This window comes from Stegodyphus dumicola, chromosome 6, assembly GCF_044657685.1.
Source record: "Stegodyphus dumicola isolate Sdum_Otavi_A_Nest chromosome 6, ASM4465768v1".
NCBI lineage: Eukaryota > Metazoa > Arthropoda > Arachnida > Araneae > Eresidae > Stegodyphus > Stegodyphus dumicola.
The window spans coordinates 107,461,065-107,480,331 of record NC_140773.1 but is presented as its reverse complement, the minus strand read 5'-3'; the positions used below and the strand labels follow the sequence as shown (position 1 = coordinate 107,480,331).

The following is a 19,267-nucleotide window of genomic DNA, read 5'->3' as shown; positions in this document are numbered from 1 at the left end:
TTTTTTATTCCCTTTCAGTTAAATTTAAAATAGCCCATATTAGCACTAATAAATCAGGATCTAAATATTAACCCACACATATAAGCATTCTGCATGGTATTGCTTTTAATAAGTCATACCTGTATTCTTTTCTTTTTTGATCCATTCGTTTGTCAATAGCTTCATATATAGCATCAGCTTCTTCATCATCTTTATCATATGGATCTTTGCTAAACAAACTACCACCATACCCAGCAAACTAATTATGACAGAATAAATTAAGTAAAAGAAAAAAAAAAAGTTTCAAATAATAGAAATTTATGATAAGTCTAATACAGAATCAATTTTAATATGATTTATATTAAAATACCCTAAATTACTTACTACAAGGTATTTTTTTAATTATTTAGCATTAAGTACACTATTATTGAAAGGCTCTTTGTAATGGAATAAAGTGTAAAATATTTACAGCATATATAATACAAGTATATTTAAAGTTTTTAAACATATTTAACAAATTAAAAAGTAAAATTAGTATATTTAATTCCAGAGATTATGTTTTAAATTACTTTAAATGAAAAGGCTATTTTCTTTACACACAAAATTTGAAAGGGAAAAAAAGATAACACCCAGTACTTTTTTTTTTTTTTTTTTTTTTGTAAAGGTTCATTCATAATGCATATGACCAAATTCGAAGGACAATGCTTTCAAAATACTGAGAAAATCTGAGGCACATTATATACGACTCTTACTGTAGAAATATCAGTTTTCAAATTAGCCATTTAATACTTTCACAAAGTGAATGGAGAATTAAACACTGAATGAAGTACAAGAAGAGGTTTTTCAAATTCTCAAACAAGAATTTTTTAACTTTACTTTTGATAAAACTTGTCAAAATTGAGAAAGAAATTCCCCCTCTCCCCCAATGCTTGATTATAAAAATTTCACCAAGAGATTAAGATATCACTTACAATTTGAAAATCAAAAATAAAATGAATGCTAAAAAAGTAAAAGCTGAAAGCACAGTCAAAGAAGAATATCGATTAAACTCTGTACAAAAGCCCTTATCTCAAAAAAGCAACTGACATTATCTTCAATGAAGATACATCAGTACATACAAAGATCAGGAATGAAAATGGTCACTAATAGTAACAGCCAATGAAAAGTGCAAGAAATATTTTTATTTGCATATCAAATGCATTGCAAGCATAAATTTTGATTTTATCTATTGCAGCACTGTCTGCTACAATTGACATTACAAAAGAAGAAAAATACAATATACAGAACCTACACAAATGTGACAATACACAGATTTGAAAAAAGCAATTTGTCATCTTTTTTTATGAGCCAAAAGCTTGCGGCACCTGGGTGTTTAGCTGCTTGAGTGGAACTGATATGTTCTAGATCATGAAAAATTGCAAGATTGAATTAATATTTATCAATAATATAAAAAAAGCTCAGTAATTATTAAAAACATTATAAATAATATCAACATTTTCAATTAATAATCTAGTATTATTTGCATTCAAGCATTCATGAGTCTGCCAGTGTCCTGTTAAAGCTGAGTATAGTTAACTGTTTCCATTGCCCAAATGTAGAATTTTTGTTAGTACAGTACAAAGTCTGTAATCTGGACGTCCATTATCCAGAATGATCTACAATCTGGACCTCAAAGCCACAATTTTTTTTTTTTTTTTTTGTATGCTTTACGCATGCGCTTGCGCATTGGGAGGATGTGTCTCCAGATACATTAAAAAATGCTTGGCATAATTTATGGCCAGCTGCCATATTTCATTGTGAGGACGATGAAGATGATAGCCATGAATTAAGGTTTTCAGACATCGCAAACCAAAAGTGAAATTTTCCAGTCATTGGATTTTGTAAATAAATGTGGAGAAGCGGTAATAAATGAAGATGATATAACAGAAGTTTTCCATTGCAACAACAATGCCCCAATCATCAATCAATTAACGGACAACAAAATCTGTAGTATGGTTCTAGATCCAGAAAATACTGCTTCCGATAGGTGGAACTTTGTAACTGAACAAGAAGTTATGTCTGTTTATAGAATTAAAGAGAAAGTATTAGCACAAAAAACGAAGCAACTTAAACAACTCACATTGAAAGAAACATTTAATAAAGTAAACAAATAAATATTAAGGTACCGTAATTTCGCGCGTATAGTCCGCAGACTATCTGTGTTTAAAATGCGAATTTTTGAAGCTGCGGACTATCCACCAGTGCGGATAATACGCTGGTTGTTCACGGTTAAAATCGAAGCGCGAGATTAGAAAACATTCGTATGTATCATATCGATAGTAAACCATAGAGCATAGTGCAGAACAAATGAGTAGTACCAAGTAGATCTCCTAAAATCCAGGCTGGCGCATCAAGTGATGCCGGATATGAGCACTCAGCGCAACCAGAGTCTTGTATCCCAGTATCCTTCGCACTGCTTTAGCGCAACTGCAGGGAGGGGGAAAAGTAGTTGATGCGTCAGCTTGATTTTTAGGAGCCTTAGTAGCAAGTACCTGGAGTACGAAAAAAAAAACCCGTGATTTGTTTACTTACAGCGTGGTTTGGCAACACCGAGTGAGTGGGGTCAAAGGTCACATTTCATTACCACTTATCACGTTGCACAGTATTTTGTCTTTCATCTTCGATGACATTGATGAAACATCGCCGGAGTTTTACTGCCGAGTTTAAACTTAAGGTAGTTGAGAAAGCTGAAAAAGATGGAAATAGAGAAGCGGGCCGTTATTTTGAAGTGGACAAGAAAGCGGTGAGAAATTGGCGCAAACTAAAGGATATGTTAAAAAGCATGGGAAGAAAGTGACCCAATCGGCACGGAAAAGTAAAATGGACAGCTTTAGAGGAAAATTTACTAAGATGGGTTCTCGACCAAAAAAATGCCGGACGCTCCATTTCAACAGTTAAAATCCGTCTCCGAGCGAAGTCCATGGCAGAAGAGATGCAGATAACGGATTTGAAGGGAGGGATAAATTGGGTTTACCGCTTCATGTGTCGTAAAAACTAGAGAGTTCACAGCAGAACGACAATGTGTTAGGCTATTCCAGACGACGTAGATGAAAAAAAGCTTCTTTCCTTCAGTTTACAAGGAAAGTTATTGCAGAAGGGAAATATTCCCTAAAAAATATTATAAATATGAACGAAGTTCCATTAACATTTGATTGCCCACCGAATCGCACCGTCGATACTTGTGGAGTGAAAACAATATCAATAACAACAACTGGTCAAGAAAAGACCCAATTCATAGTGATGCTCGCCTGCTGTGCTGACGGCACAAAGTTGAAGCCGCTCTTAATCTTTAAGAGAAAAACAATTCCCAAGGAAAATTTTCCTCGAAGCGTCGTAATACGGTGCAATGAAAAGGGTTGGTGCAACGAGGACATTATGCTCGATTGGTTTCAAGAAGTTTGGAAGAGAGAAGGTGCCTTTTTTAATTCCAAAGGAGTACTAATTATGGATTCCATGAGGGCACATATAAAAGATAGTGTAAAGGCGGAAGCTAAAAAAAAAACATCGGTGCTGAACTTAACATTATTCCAGGAGGTTTAAAAAAAATCCTGCAACCTCTGGATATTAGCGTGAACAAAAGTTTCAAGTCCCACTTACGTATTTGCTGGGAGATCTGAATGTCGGAAGGTTTACATACTTTCCCAAAAGGAGGAAATATGAGACGCGCTTCATGCAGTGAAGTTGCCGAATGGGTCGATAAATCCTGGAAAAGTGTTAAAGTGTCAACCATCCGTTCGGGAATTATAAAAGCCAGGATTGTTAGTGAAAGCGAGGAAATTACTGACAGTGAAGATAGTTATGCTGAAAATGAACTTTCGGACACTCTTCCCGAAAATATATTAGAACTGTTTGATTCTGATACCGATGAATTGGACTTTGAAGGTTTTCCTGAATTTAGTAGAATGTGTGATTAATTAATATATTATTAATTAGTAAGCACTGTTTTTATTTGTATTCAGCATTTTATTTCCAAAGGTATATTAGTAAGCAAGTACTTTTTTTCTATTTATACTTAGTTCTTTGTTTCTAAAATACATTAATATCGCCATATTAAAAAAATGTAATTTCGGACGTATAGTCCGCGGACTATCCGATGGTGCAGACTATCTGACGATTTTTGAAATTTTTTTATATAAAATCGTGTCTGCAGACTATACGATGGTGCGGACTATACTTGCGAAATTACGGTATTTTTTTTTTAATTTGATACCCTTTATATCATAATTGCTCTTTATTTCATAAATTATGTTTCATATTTTTAATTGTATAATTTATGCATGCCATCTCACCAGATTTAAATTGATGATCTATAATCTGGAAAAAACCCTAATCCGGAATCAGAGAAGTCTCGACGAGTCCGGATTACGGACTTTGTACTGTAATGAATATGAAAAGCTCTCTCCAGTTGACAGTTTCACAGCATTTTATGTACTCGCTCTGTTAGGTAAACTTAAAAGAGGAAACTAAAGTTAGCAAACTGAATTAGAAACTCTCCCTCTGTTCGATACGTTTAGCAAACTGGATTAAGACACTCTCCTTAGTTTTTCTGTAGTATCTAAACTGATTCATTATGGCTGCATATGATAAGAAAGGAGTTTGAAAATCATTGGTTGATGATACCACTAAAACCGAGTTATTTTAAGTAGCAAGCATAATGTAGCCATTCTGTACCAAAAGCACAGTCACAGAATTACAACTTTCAATACTAAGTGAAGACATTACTGTGGATGTTTTTACTTCTGCATTGTTAGAACATGTCACCTCACATCTCTTAATGGCTTGAGAATTTGGCTTCAGTCTTTTAGACTGCAACTTGCATGGCAAATGCATAAACAAATATTCTTATCTTCATATGGATTGCTGCAGATGTAAAGGGTCACATAACATTAAAATGTCAAAACATACAAAAAATATAATATTTTACAGCTTAATATCTTTATAACTGATTTATGATTGTGAAATCTTGTATATTTACTTCAATATCTACAATAGTGCATTTGCCACTTTTACATTATATTCCAGATATTTTAATTAAACGGTTTAAAATAAAATAAAAATAAAATACCTTCTTTGTTATCAACCATAAAACTGTAATCTGTACTACATACAATATTATGGATTAAAAAAAAAAACTAACCATTTTAAACTGATTTAATTTCAAATTAGACAAATAATATATAATTAAAACTACATAATTTAAAATAATGAAATCACATTTTCTCAGAAAACAAGACATTATTTCTGAAAACTTAAATTTAACACTTCTTATAAAATAAATTTTATGTGCCGTATTTTTGAATGAACTAGCAAATTTTTGCTGAAAAAGTAAGAAGGAAAGCATTTAAAAATTGAAAATGAGTAGATAATTAATGCAATTTATAGCACTTAATTTTAAATTTACATAGTTAATGGACAAATAAATTAAAGTTTTACTCAATTTTTTTTGTGGAAAATACAGCCTAAAAATGTTTAGAAAAAAGAAGCTAAATAACTGCATAAGGTTACCTCTATAAAAATTACTTAGTTATTATCAGATTACTTTCTTCACGTTTGTTAATCTGACATTGTTTTGGTGAAAATTATATCTTGTGCTTGCAAAATGTCTTTAACATTTCTTGTGCTTTCAATTCAAAGTTTTATGCGAATATGCATTTACAACTTTTAAAACCTGAAAAACGCATGTGTGTGAAGCATCATGCAATGATTTGTAGGTGCTTTATTTTTACCAAGATATTTTCGAAGACGATGTTTTTACACTGCAAAGTTTTTTAACCATTTTATTTTCGACGATATTTTGCACCATGATATTTCAGAACTGCGATATTTTCTCTGTTTTCTTTTCTCCCATGATGTTTTGTACAACAAAGTTTTCGCCTTGCATTGTTTTCTCCATGACGTTTTCAGCTGTAGCCCATAATTTTACTGAGACAATGAAAAGTGAGATGTCAAAATTTTTATATGATTATAAATTGAATTAATATTCTAGTCTGTTTTGTGTCCAGAAGTACAATAACTGGTCTTTTATACATATATAATGTTCATACAATAAAATAAAATTTATTGAAATTCTAATCCACAAGTTCAGAGAAATCCTACATGCATTCATTAAAATCATATTACATGCAATCTCAGTTGAAAAATTAAATTACCCTAAAATCCTCTAAGAACATTATTTTCTTAAAACTAATAAATATACAAAGAGATATGCTAATAAGTTAACTTTTTTATCATGTATAATTATAAATTTTCATAGAATTAAATCAGAATCATTATATGCACAATTAAAGAATTTAATGTGAGGATTCAGAAATTTTCATGACAAAAATTTAAAGTTAATAAACTGCTGTCTTCCCTGATAAGAAATAAAATTATAAATATTAAAGGACAATGCTATCTAGAACCGAAAGCAGAAATAAAACGTTTTCAAGTCACAAGCATTTGATTGAAATGCATATGTGAACAAACTTTTAAAACAAATGTAAACAAATCTTTAAATGGCAAAAGCTCTTTTTTTAACCATGATCTTAGTTCTACAGAAAATTTTTATATTGAGTTTACTTTAAAATATCTGTAAAAAATCTAATATTAATACAAAAGCAAATGAATAAATTCGAGTTCATGGCCTATTTAACCTCCCAAGGGTTATGAATGCAAAATTCCAGAAAGAAGACTTCCTTTACAATTCATTACACATGAAAAATGCTGCCAACTCTTAATGCATCTGTTTTAGGGTTGGATGTGGAAGAAAAAAAAGTGGATATACAAAGTAAGAAGGTCAGTTTGGAATTAGAACCAAGAAAACACCACTTATTCATAACATTTGAACATTCTCCATAAAATAGAGAATTTTGAATTTTCAAAGTCAAACCCTTATCGCTTGGGGTTATCTGATCCCTTAAAGATATGAAAAGAAGGAGCTACATGTTCTATGCAGACTCCCTACTTCACTACTCCCTACTTATAATTGTCTTAGACTTTACATCTAAGACCACTATAGAATGATTACGTATACGAATATTATACAATGACTTGATGCTAGAACTATTGGGTACTTTCTTCATTGGAAGTGACTACTAGCTTTCCTTAATGCTGTTCATTCAGACTATTTCCTGTAGAGGTACAATGCAAAACAAAATAGATACGTGTAAATTCTGAAAGAGCTTCAGAATGCAAGAAAATAAACTCTTTTTGACTGGCCAAAATACTCACATAAAATTTATAATACTGATGGTGGGCAAAATGAAATTTAAACAAAAAGTATTTACTTAATGGAGAATAACATGACTTTAAATTGGTCATATGTATTATGAATCAGTACATATTATTTTAAAGATTACGCTATTCAAAATTTCATTTAAATACTCTGATCGATTCAAAAATAAAAAGACAGCAAAATTTCATATTTATATTATATATCACCAAAAAATTACATCTGAACATGCACATATAATCTAGAAAATGTTCCCAAAAAGACATACACCGTTTATTTAAATTAATATAACACAGAAATTTATTTACAATGTGAAAAGAACATAATCTCTTTTCTGTAGCTTTAAAATTAAAATAACAAAATTAATTTGTTGATATATGTAAAAAGACCAAAATTTAAAAATCTTGAAATAAAAATGATCAATCAAAAATTCGCAATAAAGCATACAATGTTGATATTGTAAATAAAGTATAAATTAAAAGTAATGTATTAAAAGAAAATATTTTACTTTTATGTTTTAGAAATTTTCCTAAAAATCTTACAAGATCATTATTTTCCAAAACTAAAAAATGTATGTGAAGTCAAAAGTCAACTTTTTCTTTTTTAGTATACCATAAACGTGTTGCATAATCATTAAACTAGTGGGTTAGAGGGTTTATAAAGATTCCATTATATTAATAAGTAATCTTATTTGAGTCCTTAATTTTTACTTCCTTGTGATTTCTCTACTAATTCCAAAATTATATAAAAGCAAACGAATTGGGTTCAAGATGATTCACAGTGACATTATTCAAAAGACTACTCAAGACATCTAGATGAAAATTTAGTAGAACTACAGCCAGGACGCATGTGTGACAAGAAAGGCACATACCTAAGGTTACCAATGAGAAGAGGTGCCAAATTAATTACGAAAAGAAGAATTAATTAGAAACACATTTTAGAAAAGAAATTATGATTGTAAACTTTCAACTTTGAAACACATCAAGCAACATCATTTTAAAGTGTCATATTTAAAGCATCAAAACTTCATTTATTCTATTTATTAGTACTTAAAAGTACATCATAACCTCAGTTAATCTGGTTTCAATTATTCGTGACTAAGGTTCAGTTCAAAACAATCTATATTTCAACTGAGAATACAAAATTTTTTTGTAATTTTCTGGTGCAAGCAATAAAGTTGCCAGTAATGGTACAATTGATGCCAAACAGAATATCCTCGCTGATAACCTTTTACGCCTCACTTTCAAAATAAGCCGCAGCCATTTGTTATCAGATTGATTGTTTCTTTCAATACTAGAATACAATTACATAGAATTTTTCTCAGTTCAGTTTTATGCCCTAAGGCCATTCGCAGTAATTAAGTCAATTAGGATGCAATCACACCGCTCACCTGAAGGCAAAAATATAGAAAAGGCAAAGTCAAGGGTTAAATTCATCAATTCTAATGAGAATGCACTAGCGAAGTAAAGCACTGCGGTTTTACATAATTTTTTAGTAAGTTATTCGTACAAATTGAAATAATTCTTGCATTTAAACTTATATACCAAATTAAGATTTAACTTGAAATTAATGTAGATAATTACTGAGAGAATCAGATTTTTGTAACGTAGTTTACATGAGATGAGATCACTTGGGGTCAAGTGATACGAACCGGCGAATCAGGATGTTGAACCATGAAAGCATAGTAAATTCTTATATTAACGTCTTTTTACAAACTTATTTTCTTTATTGATTGGCTTTTTACAAAATTTTAACCGATATTAAAATGTTTATGCCTTCAAAATAAAAAATTCTTCGGACTAACATTCGTTAACATTTTTTATTTGTGTATATTGTATTGCCAATAAAGTGTGCTTGGTGAGATTTGCGCCGGCAAAATGGAAAAGTACCAATTTTTTTTAGCATATAAACGATTTATTCTTTCCCTTGATATGGTCAAATTCATTTTCAGGTGGTTTTAAAATCGTGCAATACAAAATTAGATCTTGAAACACTTATTGAGATAGATGAATAATAGACTTAAAGAAGAACAGGAAGTTAATTTAAGCAGCATTGACTACATTAAAATCCTTGTACAAGAATTAACAACTGAACAACTACAATATATATATATATATTGGAATGGTTACAATCTTATCAGAGAATATTATGGAAGATGATCTCAAGTACTGAATGTAGCCTTACAGTTTGCCAATGAATAAACAATGCAATTTATTACAGCCATTATTATTAGAAAAGGCCAAAGAAAAATGGGCAGAACATCAATATTGCATTACAATTCCAAAAACATTTATATTCGCTAATACCACTAATAGCCCTCCATAATAAAAAATTCCTAATACCAGTTATAACAGTTGTAAACAAACATCATTTTATTGAAGTAACTACAATAAAATATAAAAGTTTTCCTTTATTGATATTTTTATTAAAATAGAAAATATGCTATAAAATAGCTCAGTATTAACTAAAGTTTTTATAGTACAACTGTCATCAAAGACTAATTTGTAAACCAGTGGCTGTATGGATAAGCCCATTAAACACTGCTAGTTTGATCATACTCAAATCCCGGGGAACAGATGGCTGCATGGGTGCTTTCATGTTTTTCCATGTGTAACCTGAGTATAAGCTAGTTTCCCTCAAAGAGTTCTTTGTGGAGGCATTCTTCTCCTTATAGCTTTCATCCATTTTATTTAATTGGTAAACCAAACCAAAAATTTATTTAATTATTTTTGATTTAAAATTGTGACAGAAAAAGCAATATATCATATTTTATATGATTTTCAGCATATTATTATTGTTTAACATTTATATTAATGCATCAAATTTGTATCAGGTATCAAATGGTAAATCATTGCAGTTTGCTGAAAATAACAAGCAAAATAATCAAATTAATTAAAAAGTTTCATACACATCATCTACATTGAATTTAATACTCCAAAATAAAGGCTGGCAACCAAAAATTGTAGCTGTATATAAACTATGATCTTAATATAAGATTTGAACCCCAATAAACAAACTTACTATCTAGCTGTATCTGTAATTTCTCCATGTGTAATATAAATAAAGCTTGTTTCCCTTAGAAAGTCCTCCCTGAGGGTATCACTTTCCTTAGTTAAACAGCTCTCATGCATTTTCCAATAATGAATTTAACAAACAAACACAGTAGAAGTACAATTATTTCTTACAGAAGATGAAAGAAAATTTTCTGAAAACATTCTTGAGAAATACAAAAGACCAGAACTTGAAGAAAAACGGAAAAAAAAAAAAAAAAAGAATAGTTAATAAACCATATAGCCCAAAAACAATTGATAACAGAACTAATTTTGAGAAAAATATTTTTTCACTATAGCAGTGAAAGAATTGACAGTTATTTAAATTTCACAAGCAAAATGGAAATATGAAAAATTAAATGAGATATGTTTTGATTTTTTTTTAACTTCCCAGTGAATAAAAAATAATTGTTCATTAGATTTAGACAATTTAAAAGAAACAATTTTTTACTCGGTAATACGTAAATACCCATATAATATAAATTAATTGTCAATATGACATCAATTGATTGTATATTGAAAGTTTAAAAAAATTATCAAATACATTTAGATTCGAAACCAGTTATTTATGAATAATAAAGTTGCTTCATATATAAATCTTATGTTTAAATCTAATTCATGATTACAGTTTAGTTTACCCATACTTAAATTCCAATTTTAAATATGGTTAAACTAAACTGTTAACATTAAAAATGTAAACTCAATGTTAATGTTAGCAGTTTGGTTAACTGTTCATTCGATAAGAATATTTTATTGCTGCCAGTTACATTGATTGCTGGTGAGAGAAGCTTTAAAAAACTTTATATAATAAAAATCATATACAATCTTTAATTGGACAAGAAAAACTTTCAAACATCACTATTCTTTCTTTAAAACTTTAATTACATATTCAAGCAAACTTTAAAAAGAATTATATATGATTTTACTTCATTAAGGCTATATATATATATACATATATAATAATTTAATTTCTAGTAGATTACTGAATATGTTATCTCCTTTGAAAATAAAGCAGTTAAGTTAGAAGTCTATTGAAATGAATTTACTCATCAGCATATTTAAAATTGAATGATTAAAATGGAATAATTAAAAGTGCAACTAACAAACTAAGTAATCACTTAGTTTGTTGGTTAAAATATAAAATATATATAAAATAATAAAAACTGTAAAATAAATTATTATTTTATTACTTTGCAGCTTTAGCGTAAGTATTAGACAATTTATTACTAATAATTACCTTATTTACTTAAATCTTAATATATATACATGTGTGTGTGTATGTTTAAAAAAAGGGAGGGGAAAAAACATAGTAAATGTTGTTTGGTGTAGATATTTGTTAGCTTAGAATGTAGTAGATGCATACTGAAGAGGAAGAACTCTGATTGCATAGTACGCTAAATGGTTGAATCAGTAATGAACAGCAAACTTGGGCGTCAAAGCAGATTAAATTATCATTTTTATTTCAATTGACATTTGTGGTCACAGTTCACTTGGCACTCTAATTGTGCTTACTTTCAGAACATTTACATTTTTAATACTCTTGCAGTAGGAAGACAGCACAGCTAAATTGTATCTAAGCAGCACAGAGGGTGAAGCTAGAGGTGAGCATTTATCCAATGTGGAAACTTACCAAGTGGAAGGTTGTGATTTAGGTTAAAAAAGTTTCAGTTATCAAAATTTTGAGCTCAAATTTCAAATAAACTGTGTCATCAGCTTTACGCAAACCCTGTGGCATAGATTAATCTAGAAAGGCATAGTCAGGAAAGTTATTACTACACTAAGACTACAGAGAGGAAATACCCAAATTAAAAATGAAGAATTAAGAAGTTATTACTAAATTAAATTATACAGCTGATTTAGGTATTTTTTATCTTACATTATATATATATATATATATATTCCAGAACAATGATTCAAAATTAGTGCAATTATTTTACATTAATTACATTTTTATTCATGTTCTTTTTATGTTATTTGCTATTTATGAAAAAGGTTCTTTTTTATGTTTTTCATTTAAAATCTGTAAATAATCACATGCATCTATTTTTTTAACATATACTATCCCAATTAAAAATATTATAACAGTACTATGATGTAAAATGATTTCGTTTGATGAATAATAAAGTGTACGAATATAGTTAATTCAACTATGTGCAAGGGTGCATATTTGCCTCAGTGAAAAAATATGCATGCATGGCTTTCAGTAGAACTACGGCTGTATGATGCTTGAATTATCTTACTTGGATTATTTCTCTTACTCTGTTAAGCTAGAAAGGTTATAGGTTGAAAGGTACCTAGAAAGGTACCTGGTTATAAGGTTGCAATTAGATTTGTTTTGCAAATTCAACTAAGAGCCCAAGAAATTTTAAAAAGAAAAAAAGGGAAAAGAAAGAAATTTCCTAGCAAGTTTCTAAGGAACTACTCTTATATACACCCTCACTTGGTGACAAATTTCTCATCAAATACTTTTGGTGAGAAACTCCACGGTGCCATATTACTATCTAAATTTCTTTGTCTACATTTCGAACTTTAAGCCTAAATTGTCTCCAAAAACGCAAATTTCGTACTTGCAAAACCACGTTATGAACACACAATTTAAACTAAAAACAGAAACAAAAACAAAAAATTTAGACAGCAAAAATGTAAAGTTTCTAACCAAAAATATTTGACAAGAATCCATGTACATAGCAATATGTTTTAACTTAAAAAACATCACAGAATTGAACAATCTATGCACTGAAGGAATCTACGAATTAAACATAACTAGCTTAAATAAATTAACATAACAACAATAAATTTCAAAGAATATTATGTATATAGCATTCTGTTTAAACTTTAAAAAACATCTACAAATTGCACAATTTAGGCATTGCGCACTAATCAACAAAATAAACTAAAATAAATTTTAAACAATTCAAAAAACCAATGACAGAAATTCATACTAAAAAAAAAAAATAATGAACATAACATTCTACAAAACAAGAACAAGAATAAAATAAAATGCACTTACGATGAATGAATGCTTCTTCGAACATTAGGAATACTAATTTCAAACATCACCAAAACAATTTCACCATAAATTTGTTAAAAGCATCTTCTACCGTTTCAGAACAACAATGGAAAAATATACAAACCACCAAATAAAACACGAAATCGCATTTCCAATTATAACGATTTTTAGGCAACGTAGCTATAAAATGCCGCCACGTAATCTTTATCGTATTTATACGACAATACAGACTCACTATTCACAAAATTGATACTATCTTTCACAAATAAATGTTCAAAACCTTCTTCTCCTAAATACTTGTAGAATTTCCAGCCCCCTGAAAAAATAGTTGGGTACTTTTCCGTTTCGCTGGCGCAAATCTGCCAAGCACACTTTATTGGCGACAACATACAGTATACACATAAAAAATGTTAACATATGTTAGTTCTAAAGAATTTTTATTTTGAAAGCATAAACATTTTAATATTGTTAAAAATTTTGTAAAAAGGTAATAAATTTGTAAAAAGAGATTAATTTAAGAATTTACTATGCTTTCATGGTACAACATCCTAATTTGCCGTTTCATATCACGTGATCCCAAGTGATCTCATATCACGTAAATTACGCTACAAAAATCCAACTCTCTCAGTAATTATCTACATTAATTTCAAGTTAAATCTTAATTTGGAATACAAGTTTAAATGCAAGAATTATTTCAATTTGTACAAATAGATTACTCAGAAATTATGTAAAACCGCAGTGCTGTACTTCGCTAGAATATTCACATTTGAACTGATGAATTTAACCCTTGACTTTTTCTAAATTTTCACCTTTGGGTGAGCAGTGTGACTGCATCCTAACCAACTTAATTACTGTGAATGGCCTTAGGGCATAAAATTGAACTGTCTGGTAAAAATTCTATGTACTTGTATGCCAGTATTGAAAGAAACAATCAATCTGATAAAAAAATGGCTGTTACTTATGTTGAAAATGAGGCGTAAAAGGTTGCCAGCAAGGATATTCCATTTGGCATCAGTTGTACCATTTTTGGCGACTTCATTGTTTGTGCTGGCAAAGTGGAAAAATACCAATAGTTGTACCAGAAACGCGACTAAAATTTTGTCATTGCATCATAAATCACTTAAATACCACACGAACGAACTAGCAACTGAAACCACTACAGTTCCACGTAATAAGGGTTGCCATAGAAACCAACATCGCCCCCAAAACCATGCAGAACACGCAATCCTGCCAAAAACCAAGCACATCATATCAAGCATCCAAGCATCTGCACAACATATATCACTGCATTTGCCGAGTTGAGAGCACATATAAGAATAGTATCATTTCTAATTAAATTTTGTATATATTGAAATTACAATACCTTGTAATTGCCAAAAACCAGTCTGCAAGTTATCAGTTTTTTATTTGTAAAATTTCAAACTGTGGCTTAAAATTTAGGATTTTTGATTTTATTTCCTTGCAGTTATTCAAAATGTTTAATGAAATTTCACTCAAGTAACTGTTGTTAACAAAAACTCGCCAGTGAAGGTTAGCTACACATTAGTTAATAGAGTAGCAGAAATTAAATTTTATAAAATACCCATCTAATACAAATGCTAATAAATCCACTTAATATAATAATTTTAAAAAATTCATTTGCAAAATTTTAGTTACATAATTTATTACAAAGACAAGAAGTTTTCCATAATTATTTTTAAAAGTCTTAAATTCTAAACAAAATAATTACTTTAAGGGAAAAATACCCATTCTTTAAAATAAAAAACAATACATTTTGCATTACGTAAGCACTACACACTTTGCATTATGTAAGCACACTTTTTTCTGTTGCCAGATATATTAGTAATATTTTTTTTAATAAAACAAAATAACATTATTTTCCCCCCTGATTTGAAGATTTTTTATACAGACTACTTAAATGCTGATAATATTATATACTTCCCTAAAAAACAGTGAGGTCATTAAGGAAAACACAGTTTATTCAATTATCATTTTCTGTTCTTAGTGTTAACGTATAAAATGTACTATTTTAAAACTTGATTTCTAAAATATTTTTGTATTAAAAAAAAAAAAATTATAAATTTACATAAACCAAAAAATACCTCATCATAGTTTGAGTCATTTAAATCTTCATCATCGTCATCCTCTTCATCTTTCTGTTGCATTTTTTTTCTTTTATTTGGAGGTGCATGTCGATCATCTCTGTGAAAAAAGGTCTTACTTTAAAAAAAATCAATTCTGATGTCAGGCACTGCTGTTAAGCTAAATATATCACATATCAGTTCTAAAAACAATAAAAAGGACCTTTATTGTGTACTATTGTTGATTTCAGTGGGTTTTGTATGACCAAATGGGGAAAAAAATGTTTAGCTCAATCTAAACAATACATGTACAAGAATGAAACTCATGCAATTAGTTAGAAAAGAAGAAATTTTTTATACTCATTTACGGTAATACAGTAATTTTTTTTTTTTTTTTTAATATTTGTTGGAGATAAGTCAACTCAGATTGTAAAATTACTAGTATCACTTTTAAGCATCATCAGTAAATATTCTCCAAATAATAAAGAATATTAACTATATGCTAAAACCTTCAGCTCCTTTCATAACAGGTGTATTTGTAGTCATACCAAAATTATATAAGACCTCAGCTTTTAACTGAAATATTAACTAATCATTTTAGAATGCTATCAGTGCTTTGGAGAAAAAAATAAACTGTCCAGGCCACCATATCAATAAATGAAATACCTTCAAAAATAATATTTGCTAAGTTATAATAGACTAAACATTTGCTAAGTTATATATAATAAACATTAATTTATATATACTTGATATTTACAAACAAATATTTACGACAAATAATATTATTTGTAAGTTAGAATTGAAAAACTTTCTTTTTGTTCAGCAAAATATAAATAAATAAATATTTTTGTAACAAACAGAGAAATGAAACTACTTACGGAACATCACTAGCATCTCGAGCAGGACCAATATCAGAACGGGTTGTAAAGCCAGTAGCGCTGAAAAAATAAAAAAATATAACATTTTATAACTTAATCAAAATATGAAAGAATGCATACTTTGTCATTTCTTATATAAAAGGAAGTTGAAATACAAAATAATGATCAAATTTAATTGGAACAACAAACAGTTATTACAAAAATCAGTATATATGTTATTTGCCAGAATCTATTGATACATTACCAAAAATACCATACCTGACTCTGATTCTTGCAAGTGTTTGACAAGTTTAGAAATTGTTGGGATTCCTCTAGAAAGATGAGATTTTAATTTTTCCCCTTTTTCTTTTCTTGTTAATGTTCTTTGGTGAAGGGAAGTTCTTTGGCTAAGAGAGTGGTCTTTTTTATTCCTACACCAACTTAGGTACAGCAAGTGCACATAGGCATTGAATCTTTTTTTGGGGGGATGGAGAGCTCCTTTTTCCATTGAAAATTCTCAGGGCAACATTTGTTTGACTTTGTTAATTTTTATTACATTTCACATGATGCATTTAGTAGATTTACTGAGAAATGAGGCAGAAGCAATTTGTTCTTTCCAGGTATAATAGTATTTTACCAATAAAATCATCAGTGTTGTAATTTTTATGTAATCAAATTGTACACGATGGAAAATATATAATGGAAATGCAAACTATTAGAATAAGAACTGGGAAGTGTGTGAAGAGAAGTCACTTGCCTTCTTACTAGCAAAGTTCATACGAAGGCATAGATAAAATGAGGAGAATAATCTGATGCAATTTCCAAAAATTTTTCCCTCTTTTACTTATAATAAAAGGGCCCTATAATGAAAATTAAAGACGGTGTCGAAAAAAAAAAAATCAAGCACCTAGCCCCAGCAGAAAATATTCCCTCTGCAAGCAAATAGCTGATTAATTGGATCACTCTATTACTGAACCACGCATGAAAAAGCAATGATAGAACAGTATGCACTGAGTCTAATAAGGCTACCTTAGATGAACATTCCCACTCGAATTCTGAGTGAGTGAAACTACATGTAGCATTCCCACAGAAATTCCTTCAGTTTCCTGAAGGTGGAATCGCTTTCCACCTCAACACCTGTGGAAATGAAATTAAGCCTACCAGTCACCATTTGACCACAACTTAGATTCATGTGGAAAGAACTAAAATTAATTATCAATGAAAATAACAACAAAAACTTTACTGGCAGCTTAAAGCATAATGAAATTTGGCTCCTTTCATGATAGGGACACTAAAGAAAGGGCCCTGGATGATCTTCTCAAAACAGAGACCCAGTTTTGCACAGTCCGTACAAAAGAGCTAACTCCCGTTAAAAGTCATTATCATTGAACTATTTGAAGATGAAATACAAGATTCCATAAAAAATAAGCTTAATAACAAGGGTTACCTGTCATTAAGTTGAAACAATTTTCCAGAAAGACCACAAACGAAAATGTGGAACTCTCATAGTGACAAAAGCAACAAGATTTACCATGAAAAATCCCTCCCATCCCTCTCGAAAAAAAATCAGAAAGTGAAGACCTGAAAAAGAAACTGTAGAGTCATTAGGTGTCTTTCTTTTTTTGGGGAGGGATGCAGAAGAGGTGGAAAATGTGTAATGTCCTTGTAAGGTATATCCTAATTTTATTACAGTTTTTTTAAGTTAATACCACTTTCCTATCAAAATGCAAATGTGACTTTAAGACAGAGAGTTAGGATTCCCAAATAGCGCACGTTTGCCTTTTGGCTACGTCTCTCTAACTGTCACTATGTTCGGCCATATTACGTGCCTTTTGATAGCTTTGCTGGCTAAGTTAATATCAAGGGCTAACTAGTTGGCTAAATCTTTTTAGTTAGTCATTAGTTAAGTTCTTATTTCTTATATTTTGAGTTTCAACTCAAGTGGAGGCTTTATTGTTTGCCCTGAGAAAAGGGCATCTGTTAATGTTTATTTGGTGCAAATAAAGGATAATTAACCCTTCCTGAGTTTACGTTTCTGTCCTTCGACTTAAGGGATTATTTAGCTGTTCACTAGGTTCCTCCTCAATACTTATTTTGATAGAATAAAAAGGAGGAACTCTACACCCTCGCTGGGACTCGAACACTACACCTGTCAAATATGCTTCCAATTACACCACAAAGGCATAAGGAAAGGTGAAAGAAAATACCTTATAAATCCAAAAATCTGTTACATATGTTAATGCTTTGTCCACGAGCAAACCTAATGCAATAATCAGCTAAAATGTCTTTAGTGCTCTTAGGACCATTTATCCTACACCTGCATGCTCTCGAGAGATACTAAGTACTTGCCTGCATCAAATGTAAGTCCTATTGTTTTGTTACTTCACCCAAATGCCCGTTTTACCCCAGCAATGGGCATAAAAATTTTAAATTCCCCCCACACAGCTATATTTGATACAATACTTTAAAATCTTGACCTTCCTGCTCCCAAAGTTTAAGTTCCTGGTGACTTCTCTTCTGCACATAATGAAAAAGATTCGACCAAAATTTTAGTTACGAGCTCATTCAAGATTTAGGACTCTCAAAATTTTAAAGACTTAAATTATATTCTAAAGCTAGTTCACTCTTGCAAAAATATCAATACACACTAGATATAGTGAGAATCTTAGAAAATGAAATGCAATTTACTGAATTTCAATTTCAAAGATTCGTGAAGTGAAGTCTGATATCTCTCTCCAAATTCTTCGATAACTATACAATTTTAGGACTTTTCTCTAGCCTTCAACAGATGGCACTACTTACGTAGTTTAGACAACACTAAAGTATGTATTCATTTTCATCAGCAGCTGCTCTGAATTAAAGGTATTATGACATTTTCCTTACAGAACATCTAGATGGTGCCCTGCTTGACACTACTTGATTCCGACACTGCTACCAGTCTAGACAACTATAGCAGTGGCAAAGCACCACAATTTTTTTTCCCCTTCAGATCTTTCTCATACGGAGAACTTCGACATCCGAATTCTTCAAATATCAGGCTC

The 19,267-nt window shown here is 30.2% G+C and overlaps 1 protein-coding gene across 2 annotated transcripts in view; it reads right to left on the bottom strand.

Annotated features, from left to right (window-relative positions):
- Positions 1-19,267, bottom strand: part of Prp6 (pre-mRNA processing factor 6) — a 131,801-nt gene that overhangs the window by 94,842 nt on the left and 17,692 nt on the right. For both annotated transcript variants that reach the window (XM_085818787.1, XM_085818786.1), the window contains exons 3-5: positions 16,248-16,307; positions 15,391-15,490; positions 120-238 (exon numbers count right to left, since the gene is read on the bottom strand). In XM_085818787.1, coding sequence (XP_085674913.1) covers positions 120-238; positions 15,391-15,490; positions 16,248-16,307 — 279 coding nt within the window. The remainder of the gene's footprint in view (positions 1-119; positions 239-15,390; positions 15,491-16,247; positions 16,308-19,267) is intronic.